General features: G+C 39.9%; 1 protein-coding gene across 1 annotated transcript; it reads right to left on the bottom strand.

The window, feature by feature from the left end:
• LOC101516927 (alcohol dehydrogenase class-2 isozyme 1) lies at window positions 1–22,541 on the bottom strand. The gene is made up of 9 exons (XM_058667016.1): window positions 22,445–22,541; window positions 19,214–19,315; window positions 17,465–17,606; window positions 16,319–16,406; window positions 11,858–12,089; window positions 6,046–6,306; window positions 1,756–1,891; window positions 1,166–1,301; window positions 1–71 (listed from the first exon to the last, which is right to left on the bottom strand). The coding sequence occupies exons 1-9, from the start codon at window positions 22,460–22,462 to the stop codon at window positions 47–49; spliced, it is 1,140 nt and encodes a 379-aa protein (XP_058522999.1). The 5' UTR covers window positions 22,463–22,541; the 3' UTR covers window positions 1–46.
• Between the last annotated feature and the right edge of the window lie 1,680 nt (window positions 22,542–24,221).

Raw genomic sequence — 24,221 nt, 5'->3', positions numbered from 1 at the left:
GGCTTCATATTCAGTCATATGGTGTTCCAAATTGCTCTTGGCATCTTCAAAAGATCAGGACCGTTCGTATGCTGTTAATAAGAAATAAACTATAAGTGTAATTTTCATGATAAATTTAACTGAAACACGATTATTTTTGAGACCTGGTTTAAGCTTTATAGACATCAAGTTTGTTAGAGCTAATTTTTTTTATCTTATCCTCCTTCTCTACTCATGCAGTATGTGAAATTTTATATATGGAGTTAGTAGGTGAAGGCAGGAAACAGAATTTTAGACCCTCATTCAGCCCAAACAGATCCTTGTTTCCCAGTGGAATTATATGGAAGTAAATTATATCTAAGGAGACTTTAGTCTTAGAATAATCACTGTTCTTGGCTTTTCCAGAACCAAGCTGGGCATCAAAGGAGTAGGTGACTGGTAGATTGGGTGGTATTTTCTGTGAATCCAAATGTTCTCACTTCTGAATAACTCCAACATGTACAAGAAAATAGGGGGATAAGCTAGTAATTCCTAACTTCTCTGGAGTTGGCATGGTAGGAAGTTTTGTCCTTTCTTGAGCTGCCTGTGCCAACATAGTGAACACACCTGGAAAATCCCTTCCAATGTGTTTACTTTGTACCTGTTTAGGCATCCAGGTAGTCTCATTGAGTTAGAGGGAAAGAAGTGATCCTACTAGGTATCTACCTAAAAGCATCTGTCTTCTTTCTGTTTACCAGGGAAACCTTCTTGGAGAATATGGGGGATTTATCTAATGACTAGTAAAGAAATAAAGTTTCCCATTTGTATGTCACTTTGCATGTATTCTTGTGTTATATTCCTTAACTGAGAACTTTAGAAGAAAGGTGATGTGGTAAAGGAGTTATGAGCACTAGAATCCAAGGCCCAAAAAGCCTCAACCTACTCAGAATTTGAGAGTTAGTTCTTAGGGGCCTCTTATGGAAGCCACCCTTTGTAGGGAGCAGCCCAGTACCAGTTACCAAAGTTGGCAGTGAAAGTGTGCGTTATAGACTTCGAAACTTCTCCTACCTTACACTCCAATGGTCTTTCTTTAATCTTTTAAGTACATCTAATATCTCTGATGCAGAAGACCAGGAAAGACAAACCGGTTATATCTTAACATTAAACAAAAATATAACAATCTTCAAGGGTTTCTAAATCCCTTTACCTTTTCCCTTGCTTCAGTAAATCCAGTGCCTCATTGATTTTGTCAAATGGCAGAGTATGGGTCACCAGTGTATCTAGATTGAATTTCCCATTCTTGTAGTCAGATACCAGCTTTGGGACAGTTTGTGCATCCCAACCTATAATTGGGTCAAAATGCCAAAAAAATGAAAGACATGGTCTATGGCATTAAGCAATTTCATCAGCATTTATGGAATGTGAAATTAAGTCAAATTCGAGTGACTTTAAATAGGTTAATCTCCTTTCTTTTAAATTTTCAGTATGTATATCTAAAGAATTTCTAATAGGAAAAATCAAGATGATTTTCTACATTAGAGAAAAAATTTATCAATTAAAATTTCACCATTTGTGCTTTTTATTGGCTTTAATCACTGCAAATTGGTTTTAAATTTACAAGTTACAGTTATGCTTCTGCATGAACTCTGTTTAATTTTACATGATTGGTGTTTGTGTTGTCTTTATATGTGATAGATATTCAATATTTAAATTATTTTCTTTGCCTGTCAATAGTGTTTATTCTAAAAGTTTCAGTGTTATCAAGGAAATTAAAAGCTATGAATAATAGAAACCTACCACCAAAGTTTGTTCCTTTCAAAGTACGGCCCATTATTAGTTCCATTGGAGAAAGAGTCAATCCTTTGTCAGCTAAATCGACTCCAACAGAAGTGTAGCATCCCCAGCCTACTGTTGTGCTTTCCAGTGCTGCTTTCTGGAAGGTACAATAAAGATGACCACTTGAGTATGTAGAAACGTAGAATATGAGCTTCAGTGTAGCCAGGAATACTTTAGAGATCCAGTGTAGTACATTAGAGAAAATTCATCCAATTCTGCATATGAGATGATGAGATTCAAGCACATGAGGTTGTAGAATCATTGTGTAGAACTTCAGTGCAATTTGAGGTTCAGTAGAAAAGAATGTAAAATAAACATCATATTTTATCCTGTATTAATAACAAAGATAGCCTGAATCTATGATGTGTTTGCTATATATCAAAAGAACAACTTGGGGCTGATCCTGTGGCACAGCAAATAAAGCTGCCATCTGCAGTGCAGCATCCCATACGAGTGCTGGTTCAAGTCCCAGATGCTCCAGTTCCAATCCAGCTCCCTGCTAATATAGCTGGGGAGTCAGTGGAAGATGATCCAAGTTCTTGGGTCCCTGCAGTTATGTGAGAGATGCAGAAGACGCTCCTGTATCCTAATTTTGGTCTGGTCCAGTCCTGGCTGTTGTGGCCTTTTAGGTACTAAATCAATAGATGGAAAGTCTCTGTCTCTTTTTCTTTTCTCTTTCTCTTATAGTTCTTTGAAATTTAAGTTTTTGTTGTAAGACATGTGCATAGATGGTGTTAGGAAAATAATATAAGCTATTCTGAACTTTAATCAGTAAGGTTTTGGTGATCCACCACGGATATGCACTAAGATCTTTACAATTTAGAGGTTTAGGAGCAAAATCTGAAGTTGTGAAGAAAGGTTGAATAAGTAGCTATTCACTATAGTCTGAGAAATAAGGCTCACTCTGATCCGTGATATACTGCTCAGTGGATTCAATCAATCAGAGATACAAAATATTCTAGGGGTGGACCTTTGGACTTGCTTTTAAGATTCCTATGTCACACATGTCACTTCCTGGGCTTAATGCCTGGTTTTGGTTTCACAGACCATATTCTTGCAAGTGCAGACTCTGGGAGCTAGTGGTGAGATTTCAAGTAGTTGATTTCCTGCGACCCATGTGACAGAGAGAGCTGTATTGAATTCTTAACTCTAAGCTTTGGGTATCGCTAAGGGATATCCCTAGGGAGTAACCTAGCAGATGAAAACTCTTTGTTTCTCAAGAAATTTTTTGGAAATAAAAAAAATGTTATCACATAGAAAAATAAAATAAAATAAAAATGAGAAAATGGCCACATAGAAAAATTTTCCCTTGTTTTAGTCCCTAGATAAAACAGCATGACAAATATTTGCATCATAATTGCATAGACTATAGTAGGTGCTAACTGTATAACATTTTAAGTATTATTAATAAAGATTAGCCTACTATGTAAGTATAGCCTATATAGTTCTACAAATGTTAACTTACAAATAAATGTAACTATATACATGTATGAGTTTTGTTTAATACATTCTCATATATTATATCTAGATTGTTTTAAATATTAACTTAATACAATACAGTTAAATTGAATAAGTTTATTTCTGTTTATTGTGCATTACAAGGAATTATTTTGTATGTTTTACAAAAGAGTTTTGTAATTTAAATAATGTGATTGCCCTTTTATTTAACATAATAGTTGAAGTGAGCATTAATTAAGGTTGTTAAACAACAAAATCAAATCAATTAAAATAGATCAATTAAATTAAAATAAATTGCTTTGTTAAGTCAAATCAAATAAAAATAATTAAAATTAGATCGTTGAGTAGGATGTGGGGTGGGCTGAGTTGCACTTTGAAGGGGGAGGACTGGGCAGGACCAAGCAAACCTCAACTCAGAAGGAAGAACAGAAATCAGGATAGAGCACAGGTCATGCTGAACTGGACTCTTACACTGACCGGTCTGCCTGAGCCAGGGATACTAGGCCTGGGAATAGGCTCGGCTGGGGAGCTGTGAGAGTATACCCTTGCTGGGTTGGGGTTCCCATTGGAGAATGCGAGGGCCACTGTGGGGGCTGCGTTAGGTTCTGGACATGGCTGCAATCTCCCTAGGCACAAGTGTGGACTGATACCGGGCGCACTAAGCCAGGCTAGACGCCAGCACCATCTGGTGCTCTGGAGAACCTGGGTAGATGTAGGCTGAACTAGGATAGGTCTCTGTCCCTACTGAGCTATGTGTGAGCAGTGCCTCGGTATGGACAAACCTTGGCTGGGCTGAAACATCCAACAGTAAGAACTGGAATGGATTGAAGGCCAGCAAGAAGGGCTGGCCCATGGACCCGCCAGTATACACAAGATCAGGCATAGGGAGAGGTTCTGATGGAAGAGCTTGGGAAACTCCTCTGTCGAGACACAATCCCTACAGGTGAGTGCAAGAACCATGATATGGAGCAACCCAGACCAGGCCAGAGAAAGATACCCACCGGCATACATTTGGCATAGGTGGGGGGCAGACCAGGCTGAACCAGTTCACATCACCCCCTGGTGAATCCAAGCACCAGAATAGAGTGTGGGTTGGGCCAGGTTCAGTCATGACACAAACCAGTACATGTTATGGAATGCCAAGGTGAGGTGAGCTGTACCAGATGTGACCGTATTGCCCAAACAGCACACATGAGAACCAGGGATGGGGGGAGCAAAGCTGGCAGGGGGAATGTGCGCTCCCCTGCTGGACAACCACTCCCACTACAGAGCGTGAGTTGGGATGGGGGCAGACCAGACCAGGCAGGGCTACAACACCTGTGGGCCTCATGTGAACTGGATCAGGGAAAAGCCAGGTTGGGCTGACTGTTCCTACTGGTGCAAGCATAAATCAGAGTGAGGGTTGATTGGGCTTTGCTGAAGCATCAGCCGGCAGAGGCTGGCACTAGGGACTAAGTCTGTCAAGTTAAACTCCAGAACCACCTGAAGAGTGCATAAACTGAAGTGGGAGTAGCCTCGTAGGGAAATAGTGGGCACTTCCCTCTTGGGTCACCACTCCCACTGGAGGGCATGAAAACCAGGACTGGGGCAGGGGTGGCTAGACAGAAAGACACCCGCCAGTATGTGTGTGGGCTGGATATTAGGGTTGGTTCGGTTGCACTAGGCTTCAGTGCCCATTGACAAGTACGAGAGCTAAATGGGATGTGGGACAGACTCAACAAGTCTGCGGTACATACTGGTAAGCATGGGAACCAGGGTAAGGGGCAGGCCTGGTGGGATTTATGAGGAATCGCCCCAACTAGGCTGCATCTCCCACTGGTTTGCATGAGGGCCAAGTAAGAAATGGGCAGGATTGGGCTGGACTGCAACACCCATCAATTCGTGTGGAAGACAGGGCTGGAAACAGAACTGACCCAGCAATTCTAACCACCAGCACATGCATAAGCTGACTGAGGCGACGAACTGTGCAAGCACACACAAAAATCAGGTCTGGGATCAGCTCAGATGAAATTTCTTTGGGGATCCTTCCAACTGAACTGCTGATCTCAGAATCCCAACCATGAAGAGACTGTCAGCCAGTGGATTCTGCTTGAGCAGGACCCTTGGAGCATGCTTTACATCGGGTACCTGAGATGGGTGGCAGGCTGGGTGGGGCTTCTTCCTTTGTTTCTCCCCTGACCGCAGATACAGGGAAAAATATTATGATATTACTGTGGAAACAATGGTCTTACCCACTTTCTTGTAGACCTTTGTACCCTAATCAACTAAGTAAGATTATAAAAATAAATAAATAAATATAGTAATAAAAAAGTAAATCAGTAAATTAAGTAGTTAAATTCAGCAGAACACTTAAATCAACTAATCAATCAAGTTATTTAATTATACTAATTGGAAATGAATAAACTTCCCAGAATATTGTTTCAAAATAGGAAAATGGGATACAAAATCAGAAAAAAACATTCTAGTTTAATAAAGCTGAGATTCTCAAAGTGATCTCAGATTTTTTTTGAAAATTGATAGGTAATATTGATATGACTTCTTAAATGTTGATATGGCTTTTTAACGTAATGCTAATATTGGCATTTGAGGGACACATCAGTGGGCATCAAGAAATGTATAGTTGAAGGAATAGAACATGATTTGCAGCAGACAGTTCAACCTCCTTGTTAACATGTTGACAGTATTAGAAAAAAATAATTGTAATTGCTTTGATGAACATGATCTATCCCTGTACCATTATTGGATGACCATAGAACAAATTAAAACTAAGATCCAAGAGAAAGATATACATACCATGACTTCTGATCCACCCGCACAGTCAATAGCAAAATCCACACCTCCATTGGTCATTTCAACAATGACATCCTGGACAGGCTTATTCAGTTCTTTAGGATTGAGGCAGTCAGTGGCTCCCAGGGCTTTGGCTTTTGCAAATTTGTCACTGTTGATATCAATGGCTATGATTCTGGAAGCTCCTGCTGTTTTACAACCTATTATAGCAGAAAGACCCACACCTCCTAAGCCAAAGACAGCACAGGTAGACCCAGGGGTGACCTGCAGGCAGGAAAATTATAAAGTAACTATTAAAACAGCTGGTATTGCTTTTTAAGAGGGATGATGATATGGGGGCATGGATATATGAATAAAAGGCTGGTGGTTATAAAACTATATCACAAATGGAGGAAATCAACCAACCTGAAATGACTGTTCTTCAGTTTGGTAAATTATTTCAGAGCTATGCTTCGTGGACAACAGCTGATCTCATACTGAATGGGAAAAAACTGAAAGCATTCCCTTTCAGTTCTGGAATAAGACAAGAATGTCCACTTTCACCTCTCATAGTATAGTACTGTGATTACTTTGTAATTTGCTGTATTTAGGTAAAATGGTTATTTTGTATTCAATTCTTGCTAATTATCCATTGGTTCTAGAGTATATTATCTCAAAAGCTGAAACAAAGTAGAGGGAAAGGGAGGATTTTAAGTTTTAAAAAAGAGAAAGCTGTGGTCAAATCTCTGGTGTTGATTGTACTACCTAAGAAGCACTGTAGAAGCACAGGAAATAGATAGCAAGGAGTTCAGAAGAGGAGAGTGAAAGTTCTTTCTTGAGTCATCAATGCTGTAAAGGGAAGAATGGTCAAATGTCTTGACTGTTTTATCAGCTGCTAATTCTATCATACAGCTAGTGCATACCCCCAAACAGCCTTCAGATTGATTTGCTTTCCCATAAAATTTTCATTTTCTTACTAATGAGTGATTCGAGGAACGAATAAATCATTTGAGGGAGAAAATATGCTGATAGCAAAGTGAAATATTTCTGTCTGCCTCACAGATGAAATTTTCAATGAAAAGTCATACTTCGATACCTTGGCTGCAACCAATGAAAACTCTGACACAACATTCCAAAATTTGTGGGACACTGCCAAAGCAGTGCTACGGGGTAAACTCATCGCAATTGGAGCTCATGTCAAGGCCCAAGCGAGGCGCCAAATACAGGAACTAACCACACACCTCCAGGAATTGGAAAAACAATAGCAGAAGAGCCCTACACACAATAGGAAACAAGAAATCATCAAAACAAGGGAGGAAATTAATCAGATAGAAATAAAAAAAAGATACACAAAATCAATGAATCAAAAAGCTGGTTTTTTGAGAAGATAAACAAGATAGACACCCCACTGGCCCAACTGACAAAGAAAAAACAAGAGAAGGCAAGAATTAACAGCATCAAAGATGAAAAAGGCAACATAACAACAGACACTGCATCCATTAAGGACATAATTAGAAATTACTACAAAGCACTGTACTCCAACAAATCAGAAAATCACCAAGAAATGGAAAAGCTCTTAGACTTCTACCACCTGCCAAAACTTAGCCCAGAGGCAACAAACGACCTGAACAAACCCATAACTGAAGCAGAGATTGAATCAGTAATTAAAGACCTCCCAACAAAGAAAAGCCCAGGCCCAGACGGCTTCACTACAGAATTCTACAAAACATTCCGAACAGAACTGACCCCAATCCTCTACAAACTCTTCAAAACAATAGAAGAAGCAACCCTTCCAAACTCATTCTATGAAGCGAACATCACCTTAATCCCAAAACCAGACAGAGAACTAACAGAGAAGGAAAACTACAGACCTATCTCTTTGATGAACATTGATGCTAAGATTCTCAACAAAATCCTAGCCAACAGAATTCAAAAACACATCAGACAGATCATTCATCCAGATCAAGTAGGATTCATCCCTGGAATGCAGGGATGGTTCAACATTCGGAAATCCATAAATGTGATACACCACATCCAAAAACTGAAAAACAAGAACCACATGATAGTATCAATAGATGCAGAAAAAGCTTTCGACAAAATCCAACACCACTTCCTGCTAAAAACCCTAACCAAAGTAGGCATAGATGGAAAAATCCACAACATAATTAAAGCCATATATGAAAAGCCCAACGCCAGCATCATACTGAATGGAGAAAAACTGGAACCCTTCCCACTGAGATCTGGAACAAGACAGGGATGTCCACTTTCTCCACTGCTATTCAACATAGTCCTAGAGGTACTCGCTGAGGCCATAAGACAAGAAAAAGAAATCAGAGGAATCCAAATGGGAAACGAAGAAGTCAAACTCTCACTATACGCAGATGATAGGATTCTTTATGTAGAAGAGCCAAGAGACTCAATACAGAGACTGCTAGAACTTGTACGAGAGTTTGGTAGAGTGGCAGGGTACAAAATTAATGAACAGAAATCAACAGCCATAGTGTATGCGAACAGCCCCAAGATGGAAAAAGATTTAACCAGCAAGATACCATTCAAAATAACAGAGAAAAGTATGAAATATCTAGGAATAAATCTAACCAAAAATGTAGGAGACTTATTTGAAGAAAACTACAAACTACTTAAAAAAGAAATTGAAGAAGACCTCAAAAGATGGAGTAACATCCCATGCTCCTGGATAGGTAAAATCAATATCATTAAAATGTCTATACTGCCAAAAGCAATATATACATTCAATGCAATCCCAATCAAATTGCCAAAAACATTCTTCATGGAACTGGAAACAATGATCCAAAGGTTCATCTGGAAACACAAAAAACCACAGATAGCTAGAACCATCCTGAAGAACAGGAAGTTAGCAGGGGGAATCACAGTTCCGGACCTCTGGACATATTATAGGGCAGTGGTTATCAAAACAGCGTGGTACTGGCACAAAGATAGAGAGGAAGATCAATGGAGCAGAATAGAAACACCAGATGGGAACCCAAACAGGTACAGCCAAATAATCTTTGACAAAAAGACAAACAACAATCCAGGCAAATGGGAAGGTCTGTTCAATAAATGCTGTTGGGACAACTGGTTAATAGCCTGCAGAAACAAAAAGATAGATCCACATCTCTCACCATACACTAAGATCAAATCTAAATGGATAACAGATCTAAACCTACATCCAGAAACCTTTAAACTTTTGGAAGAAAATGTTGGAAACACACTGCAACACTTAAGGGTAGGCCCTCACTTCCTAAAAAAGACTCCAAAAGCAGTAGAAATCGAGACCAAAATAAACAACTGGGACCTCATCAAACTAAGAAGCTTCTGTACAGCTAGAGAAACAATCAACAAGGTAAAAAGGCAACCCACAGAATGGGAGAAGATCTTCGCACACGACATAGGTGATAGAGGGCTAATCTCCAGAATATACAAAGAGCTACAAAACAACCAAAATGTCAAAACAAACAAGCCACTCAAGAAATGGGCACGGGAAATGGGCAGACACTTTACAAAGGAACAAACCCAAATGGCAAATAAACATATGAAAAAGTGCTCAAGTTCCCTGGCAATAAGGGAAATCCAAATTAAAACATCAATGAGGTACCACCTAACGCCAGTAAGACTGGCCCACATGAATAAAAGCACCAACAACACTTGTTGGCGAGGTTGCGGGGAAAAGGGAACCCTACTCCACTGCTGGTGGGGCTGCAGGCTGGTACAGCCTCTATGGAAATCAGTATGGAGAATATTCGAACAACTCAAAATCAACATACCGTATGATCCAGCAATAGCACTCCTAGGAATATATCCAGAACACTTGCTTTATGAGAAACCAACATGCACTCCTATGTTCATAGCAGCACAATCACTAATTGCAAAAACATGGAAGCAACCAAAATGCCCATCAACAGAGGATTGGATAAGAAAGCTATGGTTCATCTACTCCATGGAATACTACTCAGCTATTAAAAAACACAAAATGCAGTTCTTTGTGGCCAAATGGGCCAAACTGGAAACCATAATGCTAAGGGAAATGAGCCAATCCCAAAAGGTTAAATACCACATGTTTGCCTTAATTTAAGATGATATGATGTTATGTATAACATGTTATGTTATGAATGTTATATGTTGTATATAAACTAAAATTGAAATGTAAGTGAGGTGGTCACAGAAGGTGGCTAGGAACTCGCATTTACTTTTAACATATTGGTTACTCATTACTATGTCAATTAATTCCATAATGATGTAAATTTTTGCTGATGGTATGTTGGAGCTTTCAATTGACTGGGATGATACTCTGCTGGCTCTGTCTTCAGACCAGAGAGGGTATACCTAAGAAGCCGTTGAACTTGACTGGACAATAAGATGCTGGACTGTATGTTTGGTATACGCTTGCAATGGGGGAATCTCAACTGAACTTGAGCTGTGGTTATGCAACAAGGTGGAGGAATCCACCATGGTGGGAGGGTTTGGGGAGGGGTGGGGAGAACCCAAGTACCTATGAAACTGTGTCACATAATACAATGTAATTAATGAATTAAAAATAATAAATAATAATAAAAAAAAAGAAACCAAGCATAGTGTTAAATAAAAAATTCTTAGATATAAAAAAAAAAAAAGAAATCCACTGGATTGTAAAGCTGAGGACAGATCCTCAAGAAGATGCTTTAAGAATGTCAGATGTTTCTGGCTTTACCCAATCATTTGTTGAAAAATTTTGATGTTCCTGTTAAGTGCCACACGTGGTGATGAGCTCTGGGGATATCATAATGGGCAATAGATGGAACGAAAAGTAGCATAGAATGGAAATTATGAAGAATTTATTCACAGTGTGATGAAAATGAATACAGGAATGAATGCAGGTACACTGGAGAAAATGGGATGATGATCATTTCCTGTCTTAGTGGCTGAATGAAGCAGGATCCATCAGAAAGCTATATCCAATTAAAATCTTCTCTGCATTTTTGATGGAAGGCAGGGATGAAGCACTCACAGTTCACAGTGACAAGCTCTGGAAACACGCAGTGTGATACTGAGTGGTCTACAGTTCAGGGAGAAGCAGGGAGCAATGCAGCCTGCTATGGAAATGTATCTAGCCCCAAGGGAAAGTGACATAACCCAAGACGAATGAAATGTTAAAAAAATTTTAAACACAGTGCCTCTGCACTTTGCAGTTTTGAGTCAGGGCATAAAATTTGATGTCAGAGAGGTTGAAATAAGGCTGTTTGCCCATTCGGGAAATTCTTTTACATATGACCTAAAGGCCTTGTTAGAACTTTTAAATTCTAACCTGGGATTCTAGGGATACATCATGCTACCATTAGGATCCCCAGCAAATATCCTCTGTTGAAGCCAAGGGCTGGGAAAAGAAGCAGAGATGAGCTCCTGCTGAGGAAGAGGAATCCTTAGCATCTGTGAGAAAGCCTGGATGACTGTATGGAGATGGTGAGGATCTCTGTAGCTTCTGATGTCCTTTGACCAAGGGGCTGATCCAGGAGGAATAACCATATCTAGGGCTCATCATATTTGAGTTTAAATATGTATTTAAATTAGGAACAGTAAACCATCTAATAGCAATTAAGATTGCTGGCTGTCAACTACCTGCTGCTGCCTGTTGGGCCAGGTGTTATAAACATATGATTCCCTTATCTCCATTAGTATTTGTACTAGTTGCTATTCCACAGAGGTAAAATAACTTGCTTCAACTGGTAGAGGTAAAAAATTACATAGTCAGAATTTGAGTGAACAGAACAATGAAGTCTCAGTTCCTTTACATCACATTACTTTCTCATAACTTCTGCATAACCCTGTGTGTTTAACCATTTACCTTGGCAGTGTTGATTGCAGCTCCGTAGCCAGTAGAAAAACCACATCCAATCAGACAAACTCTTTCTAGATTTGCATCATCATCTATTTTGGCAACATTAACATCTTTTACTACAGTGTACTGAGAGAAGGCACTGACTCCAAAGAAATGGTAAATTGATTTTCCTTTGCAGGTAAACCTGCTGGTTTTGTCTTCCATTAGTTCTTGTTCGATTAAAGGATTTTTACCTTTACTAGAAAATTAAAAAAAAAAAGGAGAAATGAGGAAGTTGGTAACCTTTTTCTGGAGTGACGTGCTACCTTTTTTTTTATGTTACTGGCCCGTTTTATTTTCCCATTCCTGATGTCCTAATTATCTCTCTAGCTTTCTCTCTCCAAAATTACAGTTTTATGCTACAGTTCCAAAGGCTCTGAGATTTCCCATCCCATTCCCCGAATCTGCTCCCTCCTACTGATTTTCCCTCTAGTATTATAAGTCCATTATTCCACTATTGAAGTGTTTCCTGACATTGTAAGCATGAACAATGGGACATACTATCGAATTCTCTCCCTTTTCATGATATTAGAAAGCATTATGGTCATTATCTAAATCAGTCATTTCACTAAAGGTTTACAAATAAATGTTTCTTAATTCATTGAATACCTGTGACAACCTAATGAAGCAAGCATGATTTTTTTAACCTCATGTTGGAAATGTGGAAATTAAGGCACAGTAATAGATTTGAGTATTGTAGGTTCAGCCTTTTAAATAGTTTCAGATAGCTTTATTGACAAATTGGATTATAGTCTCAGTAAAGTTAAAACAAAGAGATTAAGACTTAGATTTTGGTGCTGTACTCACTGATTTCAAAGCTGACTCCTAAGTGTTCTGTCTATGAAGGCTCTGGGGAAATGACTGTTATTTGTTGTCTCCTCCTTGTGGAAGTAACTACTGTGAGCTCCAGGATGGGACATCCTGCTCGGATACCGACTCCAGCCACCATCAGCACGTGGTGAGCTGTACCTGGGCGGCCAGTGCGCCATTTGGCACCAAGCTCTGCCTGCTGGCCGCCTGGCCGGGGAGCTCTGGGTTACTGAATGTCTGAATCATTGCTTAGGTAGCTCCAGGTTGATTCCACTGTGCTTCTGGAATCTGATTCAATCCTAAAGATTCCCAATGGCAGTAACTCTTCCTTTGAAACTGAACAATGCTGAGCAGTGAACACCAGTTCTTGCAAAAGCTAAGGCTCTGGGCTGGTCCAACAAGATATCCTTTTACCTGACATGATGATGGATCAGGAGACTGGTCACATTAGGCAGGGCCATAACATTAACAAGCATTCGAGAACCATATCTGGGAGTAGATTCTGTGCGGGATGTGTGGGCCACACCCTACGGAAATTCTAGCCCCACTGGTAAGCCTAAGAGTTTGGGTGGTTTTGTACTAAGCTAGGTGTGACCAAGGAGCCTTCCATCAATCACGGGTAAAGGAACCTGCAACAGTCTGGACTGGTCAAGGCAGCAGCACCCGGATTTGCATCCTGAACATGGTGTGTGTTGGGCTGGGCTGCAACATTCACCAGCTCATATACAGCCAAATGGAAGGCCAGACTGTGCCAGGCACTGGCCTAAAACCCACTGGCATGTATGAGAACTGAGTCTGGGAGGATATCAAGTGGAGGAACTTGGCAAACTCCCCTGGTGAGTCATAGCTCCCGCTGGTGAACATGTAGTCCAGACCTGCGGGTCGGACAAGCTGGGCAAAGTAGCTCCAACAGTTGGCTAATGTGTAAATTGGTAATGGAATGGGATATACTGGGCAGGACTGAGCAAACCTTAGCCTTCAAGCGAAACGAGAAGCCAGAATGGAGCACAGGTCATGCTGAGCTAGGCTCTGGCACTTACTGGTCTGCGTGAGACAAGGACGCTAAGCCATAGTGTCTAAGGCAGAGGCCAGGACAGATGAGAGACTGAGCTAAGCGGAGTCAGAGCAACCACTGGCAGGCACGTGATCTGTTTCTGGGAACAGGCCCAGCTGGGGAGCTAAGGGAACACCCTAACTGGGTTTAGGTTCCCACCAAGGGGCATGTGTGCTGGAATGGGGGCTGTGTTCTAACTAGGAAACAGTTGTAGTCTCCCGTGGCACTAGTGTGGCTGGGATTGGATGCGCCAGGCCAGCCCAGACCCCAACACCATCTGGTGTGCTGGAGGACCCGGGTAGATGTGGGACGGACAAGGCTAGGTCTCAACCCCTACTGAGCCATGTGTGAGCTGTACATGGGTATGGACGAGCCATGGCTGGGCTGAAACATCCAACAACAAGAACCAGAATGGGTTGAAAGCCAGCCAAGAAAAGTCACTGTTCCTGCTAGCACAGAAGGTGAACTGAGAAGGGCTGGCTCATGGACCCCCTGGTTTGCGCAAAATCTGGCATTGGGAGGGGTTCTCATGGAGGAGCCTGGGCAACTCCTCTGGCAGGACACAGTCACTGCAGGAAAGCGCAAGAAGCATGACAGGAAACAGCCCATAACAGGCCATGGAAAGTTCCCCATTGGCATACATTTGGCATGGGTCAGGGGTGGACCAAGCTGAATCAGTTCATGTCATCCACTGGCAAACCCGAACACCAGAACAGAGTGTGGGTCAGGCTGGGTTTGGTCGCGACAAAAACCATTGCACAATATGGAATACCAGGGTGAGCTAGCCTGTACTGGATGTGACTGCAGCACCCAACCAGCACACGTGAGAACCAGTAAGGGAGAGGGCAGAGCCAGCGGGGGGATTGAGGGGCTGGTTCCCTCGCCAGACAGCTACTCCCACTGGATAGCATGGGCTGTGATAGGGACAGACAAGACTAAGCAGGGCTGCAACACCTGAGCGCTGCATGTGGACTAGATCAGGGAATAGCCAGGCTGGGCTGATATTTCCTGTGGGTGCAAGCATAAATTAGAGTGGGTGAGGGTTGTTTGGGCTTAGCCATAGCATCAGCTGGCAGAAGCTGGCACTGGGGCCTAATTCTGTCAAGTCAAACCACAGAATCACCCAAAGAGTGCATAAACCGGGATTGAGAGAGACCCGGGAGGGAAATAGCGGGTTCCCCTCCTCTTGCGTCTCTACTCCCGCGGGACGGCATGAAAACTAGGACGGGGGCTGGGGTGGCTAGACAGAGTGGCACTCAGCAACATCCGTGAGGGCTGGATAGTTGAGCTGGTTAGATGGAACTAAGCTTTAATGCCCATTGACTACTACAAGAGCCAAGTGGGATGTGGGACAGACTGGACTAGTCTGCTATGCATACTAGCAGGCCAGGGTAGGGGGCGGGCCTGGTGGGGGTTATTGTGGGTCGCCCTGACTAGGCTGCAGCTCCCACTGGTTGATGAAAGGGTCGAGTACGTTCTGGGCAGAACCAGGCTGGACTGCAACACCTATTGGTTCCAGTGGAAGTCGGGACTGAAAGCAGAACCAACCCAGCAATTGCAACCACCAGCTGATCGTGGCGAGGGACTGTGCTGGGCCCTGTGCTTGCTAGAACATACAAGAATCTGATCTTGATCTGGGAATACCTCAAAGTTTCTTTGGAGATCTCCCCAATCGAACTGCTGGACTCAGAACCCTAGCCAAGAAAAGACAGAAGAAAGAACAAGTCAATCAACCACCTCAGCTATATGTTGGCAGTGAAATACTGGGCAAATGAAGACTCTATGATGGACTGTGACAATCAGTGGATTCTTCAACGACCTCATCGAGCTGGGAGTGGTGTGACTGGCAGCGATCCATAACTGGTGAACTATGAAAACCACTTGAGCAAGTATCTCAGAGCATGCCCCACATCCGGGACTTGGGGTGGGTGGGAAACTGGGTGGGGCTTCTCCCTCAGTATCCCCCTTTACCTCAGATACACGAAGGAAACAATATGAACATAATAGTCTTACCCACTTCCTTATAGCCCTTGAACCTTTTTACCCTAATTAACTATGTAAAGATTGTCAAAAATACAGTAAAAAATATATATATAAAAGAAGTAACTACTATTTCAGTGATCTATTTATACTTTCTCTTCATATGTGTGTGCCATAAGAAAATTGCTGTATTGTTCTTATATATAAAACCTTAGTGAAAATGTTTATCAGCCACTTTCTTCTTTCTTCTTAACATTTTTATGTGAATTATTATGTGTTTGTATTTGTAGTTCAAGTTCAGTGATATTTGCTGTTTTGTTATGTTACCATGGCAATTTCTTATTCCACTTTAAAAATTTATATTCTTGCTATTTTGAAATACTGGTTATTACTAGCAGTGTTGCCATGAAACATTCTAGCATATATCTTTTGTATACATTTGCAACACGGTCTTATATACACATTGCAGTAGAATTGGTGGCTGAAAGGTTAGCATCTGTTCAAGTCCATTTATGTATTTGAAATGTGCTATCCAACATTATTTATGAATATGTAGCCTATTACTAACAATGCAAAGGGCTTACCAGAATTTTTCACAGAAGTTTGTGAGTGGACTCAGGCAGAACTTGCATTTTCCACAGTAAGGTATATAAAGTGGAATCACTTTGTCTCCTAGAAAGAAGGACTATTTATTAGATGATACCTAAGATGTTGCTCATAGTTGAACAACAGTGAATGTATGAGTGAATTAATAGTGCCATTGTTTATCATATATGTTTTATGATGAGAAGAAAGGAAACATGACTGTAATATCAAGTTTCTTTACAAGATATCAGATTCTCTGCCTACACAATACTGCATATTTTTGCACACAGTCATACACACATACACACAAACACACATATACACAGTTATAATGTTCAGCATTCAAGCAACTGTTTATCATTCAAGCAACAAATTGCTGCTCATAGCATTAGGTGCAGAGTCCTGAGACTCTGTTGTCTTTGAACCTCTGTGTTATAATTTTATTTATTTTATTTATGAACACCCAGTACAGACCAGAACATCCTTAGGTAAGGGATGAAAATTAATTGGATATAGGAAGTAAACTTTACACATGATTGTCTCGTTTAACCATTAGATTGACTTCTACATCCCACATTTGCCGCTGGTTAAATTCAAGTCCAAGTTTATAATGGTTTCTGTCCTTTGAAAATGAAGGTGATGACAATTTGTGTTTAGTGTTAATTTAACATTTTTTATGTGGCAGGCACCATCTTAACTGCTTCCATGTATTAACTTACATGGTTCTCAGAATCACACTCCAAGATAAGTACCATTATTATTCTGCTGTAGGAAACAGGAACTGATAGAAGTCATAGAAAAGTGATGTAACTGGCCAAGAACTCTTAGCCAGTAAACAGCAGAGCTGTGACTACAGGGTTACATTGATTAGATTGCTTTATGGATACAAAATTTTTAGGATCATTATTTAAAAAAATTACTCTGTATTTGAATATAGATTTAAATTAAATCATGATTTGATTTATCCTGTTTTTCAAGGAGGGCTACATTAATCACTGTGATAGACTGTGTATATTAGGTATTTTTTTTGGAAAGATGGTGATGCTATGTGAATAGTAATCAAGTATAGCATGCAGAACCAAAAGGGATATTATCACTGAAATAACCTGGCATATCCATTGATTTGGAATCAGATATTAAAGTACCTGGTTTGACGTTGGTCACTCCTGGCCCAACACTTTCAACAATTCCTGCACCTTCATGGCCCAGGATAACTGGAAGAAAAGCCCCTTCAAATGTGGGACTAATCACATGGGTATCAGAACGACATAGGCCAGCAGCAATTATCTAGAAAGCAATCACAAACTTGATTATGTTTCTGTTGTTATATTTTTGGACTGGATGTTATAAATTATCTTGTGGTCTGATATCATCTTGAACCACTTTGATGCTCCTATAATTCCATAAGAATTACATTATGGAAAAAATAGAATAAAGATGTTTAGATTCTTTTCCACTTGCAGTATGTCATTGCCTTCTGTCTTTCATCGTTGTTAGAAAATCATGAAAAGTGAGAAGATTGGCAATTATTGTCTCCTGGATAGGAAAAAGAAAGGGCAATTGGAAATTGTTTAATATTAGAAGAAGATGGAAAGAAATGGGTTTCTGCAGAATGTTTGTTAACTTTTGTTGAGGCTTCATGAAATGAAGAGGCAATAAACCTTTTATTGATGGTAGATATCAACTAAAATTACCTAAATTAATTACTAATGTATTTCTGTATTATTTTTTCTTTAAGATCCTGTTCATGATGATGTATCATTCATTTTCCTATATCAATCAAACCCTTAAAGTGGTCTTGAGGAAAATTAAGGCTGAGCAGTAATGGAGAAAATGAGACAGTTGAAGTCACTCTGCTTATTGCAGTCCCTTCTCCCTGTGGTTGCAGTCTCGTGCCTTTTCTGGGCATTCTGGACACTGGTGTCATCCAGGACAGCCCTTTGGCTTTCCTCTCTCCCTTGTTTTGAACCTAATTCTCTGTCATTTTTTAAGTGGCAGTCGGAGAACATAAGAAAACCTGACATCCTAATCCAAAGGAATTGCCTTGTCTGATTCTTGTGTTAGTGATTTATGTTTAACTAGTTCAACTAAATTTTATTTTTATCAGACAACATTACAGAAACAATTAATGATTTATCATTCCTGGGGAGAGTACCTGTTCTTACCTGAATATGAAACTATAAGTGTCTCAGAATGGAAACTCCAAGCAAAACTAAACACCCCCCTCAATATAAGAGCAGAATCCTCATTCCTGACTGTCTTTTTGCACAAGGTGTCCTTGCCTGCCTTTTATCAAAAGGACTTCACTGACTTAAGTGAGTGATCATCTGGCATTACAGGCTTCTAATCACAAGATTCTAGGAGTCATTTGCTTCTCCAGTAGATAAGAACCTACATGGCCATTATTGACTGGGGGACTTCATTCGGGGAAAGTTCTGGTGAAGATGTAACTAGCTTCATGCAACTGCCAGATGGGCTGGAGCCAACCATAAATTCCCTAAAAATCATAGCATTGCTGACCAATGAAAAGAAAGGTCACAAACTTCACTGACCAACCAGGACCCTTGCACACATGAAACTCTCAATCCTGATTTCTGACTATATGAACCTTCACCCCTAACTCAGGGAGCCTGGGAATTAAGCAATAACTGCCTGCCTCATTGCTTTGCGCTTTGCAATAAATGCCTACTTTCTTCTGCCATCCAATGTCAGTGATTGGTTTTCTGTGTGTTGGGCAGGCAGATCCTGTTTGGGGATTCCACAGTTCCTCTCACCAGTGTTGGGTATTATTCAGCAACACAAGGCCTCCCAGTCATTCCATACAGGATTGAATTTCCAGAAACTAATTTTGTATTTATGGTTCAATCTGTCCTAGCCAGATAGTCGCTACTCACCTGAATTCGAACTTCATGAGCCCTAGGAGGAGCTACCTCAACCTCTTCAATGGAAAGGGGCTTTCCTGCTTCCCAGGCGATGGCTGCTTTGCATTTAATAACCTGAATAAAAAGTAGAGGGTTGGGGGTGGAGGAAAGAGAGAGAATTAGAGAGTAGGTAGAGGATTAGAGAGAGAGAGAGAGATCATAGGAAAAAATTTTAAAATCCTGTAATATCATAATTTCATCAAACATATTTTGCTCCTGAATGTTGTATATTATTTTGAAGACAAATTATTTTAAAAACATTTATATATATACATATATATATATATTTAATATTGTTTACATAGTTTACATAGTTGAGAAGGTTGAGGAATGGGGGAAGGTGGGTGGAACAAATGTTTCAGTTCTTTTTTTTTTCTTCTATGTCAGTGGGGGTTGGAGGGAAGGGGAAGAAACCACTTCCTGATGCCAGACTACATCAGCACTCGACAATGGAGGCAAGGCTGATCATTTGATGACATCTAAGAGACCCCAGTGCAGAGAAGAATGTAATTTTCAGACATCATTGGCTCTGTTGCACCAGAGTTGAGAAACTCTTTGTAAGGTGTATTGGCTGACCAAGTCTACCTTGTATCTATAGCTCCAGACATTTGCTACAAAGTTTGGCCAGCGGAGTTTAACCTGTTATGCTTTCCAGAAGTGAGTATTTTAAAGGAAAACAAAACTTAACTGAAAAGGTATGTAATTCTACATTATGTTTTTTTTTTTAAAGATGAAAGGTATACTAAAGTTTATCCCTGATTTTTTTCATAGCAAATTTATTTTATTGTAGAGTTCACAGGGTTTGATTGAGAACCAAGAGTAGTTTCTTGACTCCGTCATTTGTAATTAACTCTGAATTACTCAGGATCTTATTGCCAAACTGAAGATTTATTAGCCACTAGAAGTACAGATTTTAGTCTAGCAGTTATTTCACTTGTCTGGTTTAGAGATGAAAGTTTGCCCAAAAGCCACTGAATAAAAATGTGACTTTTATTAAGATTCCTAAACTCCCCTTCTAGGCTACAGTTCCTGCTGATGAGCCTAAGAGTAGAAAGACACAAAAATTTCATCCAAGCTGATAGAGGACTTGTAATACGTCACCAAAAGTTGAAAAGCAGAACAAGTTAAACAACTCTCAAGGCCAGGCCTTGCAACGCATGATTAAGTCTGTGGGTATATTGAAATAGATCTGGTCAGGCAATAGACTTTAGAAGGATTTTCTTAACCCTGGTGCAATGAAGTTGACTATATATTAGAACTATCCAGACTACTCAAGTAGCACCCTTAGAACATTCTTCCCCATATTAGGGTTTCAATGGATTGCTCCTAGTCCAAACCCACATGTTTGCCTGTAGGTGTGGCAGCGCAACCAGGTCTGGCCCTCCTTCTGCCCCAGCTCTTTCACTCAGTAGCAGGATCTGAGGCCCACAGGGGGATTTCCCATGTTCCCCTACCTGGCCCTCTCCAAGTAGGGGGTGTTGCTACCTAGATTGACATAGCTGGCCCTATTCCTAACACTCACCAACAGGTTCTGCAGCCTAGCCCAACTGGTCTGCACTCATTTTGGCTCTCAGTAATGGTTACTCAGCCTAGTGCTGCTTGGCACACCCCAAGAACTCACCTCACCACCTCCAGCTCTCTGAATAAACTGATATATGTTGCAATATCACAGAAGCAAGCCTATGTGTCCCCTACTGAAAATGCCCCCAGATACATTTCTGTCATGTTCTGGTGGGTGCTGTTGTCCTGCCTGCTGTGACCCACTTTCTGCTTTGATACTTGTGGGCAGGTACTATGGCCTAACCCAACTGGGTATGGCCCCCAGCCCCAGCTTTGCATGCACCAGGAGACCTTGAGCAAGGCTATTTAGCCCAGCCCAGGTTTTCATTTGGGCAGGTGCCTTGGCCTGACCCAAAAATATTCTCTAGTTTTCCCTTTCTAAACCACTATGTTTTAGCTCAGTCTGTGGAAGTTCCCAGAAGTCATTTCTCCTCTGTCAAACATGCCCCCCACCATTCTTACTCCAATACATCCTCAGACCTCTTTTCCTGGGTAATCCCATTCCTTGTCTGGGAGCCAGTATGGTATGTTCTAACCTAACATTCCCTGCCTCACCCACATATTATTATTTTTAAAAAGCCATATGCTGGTTTTCTGAGACATTTAACACAAATTTGACATTAATCAAGCTGCTTTTCTCCCAGCAATGGAACACTTGCCTACAGCTGATTAATTTTTTGCTTTGATAAGAAATTTAGCACCCAATGAAACTGTCAGTAGAATGCTGGATTTTATGCCATTCTGTATACTTTTACAATGTTAGGATACACTTAAATAGAAGAATAATGGACTTGTGTTGAAGGACTAAACTATAGTTATAATATCAGGGAAAGCAGTGTGGGAGAGTTGAAGGGGAGATTCCTTTTAGCCTAATCAACTCTATAATAAAAAATGAAGAATTAAAAAAAAAGAAATTTAGCAGAAGAACATGAAAATAAATGAAACATGTAGGACTCTGTAATTTTTATATAAATTTTTTTCCAGCCTCAAGTTGTATTTTGTGTTCCCAAAAGAAATTAAAAATAACAAACCTGTGATCCTTCATTTTATAATAATTATTTTTACTTCTGGTATGATTTGCTATGAATTCTTGACCATGTGAACATATATTTTTCAGTAATTGTTATGAAATTTTGAATTGTATTTTTGGTTATTAATATTGTTACAAATGAAATATATGTATCAATTAGAGGTAATTTCTGAATCCAGTTAAAATGAAACAATATTTACCTATAATTTTATCACTCATTTCATGTTTTTGATTTAAGTCCTTGTAAGTGTCTCAAACTATATCATGAAGTATGAAGTAATTAACTTTGTAGTCCACATTTATATACTGCTTATAACACATAAACATTTCTATATTCTTCTCCAGTATTATTTCCAACAAACATGTTTTATTCGATATATTTTGCATAATTTCTTAAGCCTTCTTTTTTTCTGCTCATTTAAATAATTTTAATTGAATACTCTTGTAGTAAGCATTTTACAGATTCACAGTTATTTATTTCCTTCGAGCAAATTTCTAGCATTTGGGCCACTCATATGCTTTTGATCAATTTTCCTCAAAGTAAGCAACTTTCAACAAACATACAAAGAGATTAAGTTATACAAATAGAATGAAGATAGAACTTATTTCCTTACTTTGTCCTTGGTTCCCATTTTTTTTCCCTTTGGAAAACTTAGTAGTTTCTGATTTGAAGAGCCTTTTTTTTCCCTGCAAGGTGCTCTGTGTCCTGTAATGAGCTATCTGAATAAATACCATTCCTGCTGTCTTATTCTCCAATCACATAGCTCTGTCTATTTCCTGCCACTGAATTTGCAGTATCGTATTTCAGCAGCAAGCTCTTTGACCCAAGCCAGCCTCAAGTTTTTTTTTTTTAAACTGTTTGCCTTTTTTTAAATTGTAGTACACTAAATAACAGAGAGCAGTATTTTAATCATGTAAGAATGAGTGTATGAATAATTAAGGATCACATTTGGGTGACCATTTGTAAAAAGTAGAGTGTGCTGTACTGATTGTTAAATATTTGAGAAGTGGGATTGCCAGGTCGTTTGCTGTTAATACAGATGAGATTCACAATGTGACTGCACCTACCAACAGTGTTTATCTGAGTCCTCATTTCTCTTCTTCCTTACATGTGCTACAGTTGCCTTCCTGTTTTAAAAGTTTTAGTTTTGTTTTTAATTTGTATTTATCTTATTTTTAACATTGCTAAGCACCAGAGTATATTGATAACAATTCATATTATGCTAGTTTTGTTAAATACTTGCAGATGATTAAATTATGCTTACATATTTGCTACATTTTTAATAATATGTTTCTTTTAAAGATTTATTTATTTCTATTGGAAAGGCACATCAGATCCTTGGAGAGAGAGACAAATATCCTCTCTCTGCTGGTTCACCCCTCAAATGGCTGCAACAGTCTGAGTCTAGTAAATCTGACCCTAAGTCCAGAGTCAGGAGCTTCCCCTCAGTTTCCCACACGGGCAGTGGATCCCAAGGTGTTGGGCCATCTTCCACTGCCCTCCCAGGCCACAAGCAGGGAGATAGATGAGGAGTGGAGCAGCCGGGACACAAACCAGGGTCAACATGGGATCTTGGTGCCTGCAATGTGACGATTCAGTTACTGAACTATGATGCTGGGACTAGTATGTTTCTTAATGTTTGCTTTATATATTTTGAAGATTGATATTAGGTACATGCAGATATTTTCTATGTGTTTTTGATAGTTTAACATGATTTTACCACCTTTTCCCATCAGTTATTTTCTTTACCTGTCTTTTTTTTAATGACCCCATGGTTTTCCACTACATCCTCCAGATGTTAATACTACATTAATGAAAACTTAAGTTGTTTCACTAAAATTTATGAGAATATAAATCATAATATTTACTTCCACTTTCTGATTGCTTACATTTTTCTTAACTGGAATAGCTCTATCTTTTTATCAAAAATATTTTGTAGAAAGTTGTTAGTGGAATCATTAATTTATGAGGAAAAAGAAAAAAACATGATGTTTTGGAAGATTGCTGCATAGCATTGTTTTCTAGTTTATAATGCCTTTTTCCATTATATTTTTATACTTTCTTTCCCTTGAGTTCAAATTTCAGATAAAAGTTTCTAATTGCTTCTAAACATCTCTGCTTTAACAGAATTCATGTCTACAAAGCAATCTCATAATTTTCCTTACACCTCCAAAATGACTCCTTTTTGTAGTTCCTGTCTTGACACTAGCATCAGTATTCTTTTTTTTTTTTAAAGATTTATTTATTTTATTACAGTCAGATATACAGAGAGGAGGAGAGACAGAGAGGAAGATCTTCCATCCGATGATTCACTCCCCAAGTGAGCCACAATGGCCGGTGCACGCCCATCCGAAGCCAGGAACCAGGAACCTCTTCCGGGTCTCCCACGT

Source organism: Ochotona princeps, chromosome 7 (assembly GCF_030435755.1).
Source record: "Ochotona princeps isolate mOchPri1 chromosome 7, mOchPri1.hap1, whole genome shotgun sequence".
In the NCBI taxonomy this organism is placed as follows: domain Eukaryota; kingdom Metazoa; phylum Chordata; class Mammalia; order Lagomorpha; family Ochotonidae; genus Ochotona; species Ochotona princeps.
The sequence above is the reverse complement of the archived record's forward strand: the minus strand, read 5'-3'. Positions and strand labels throughout refer to the sequence as shown.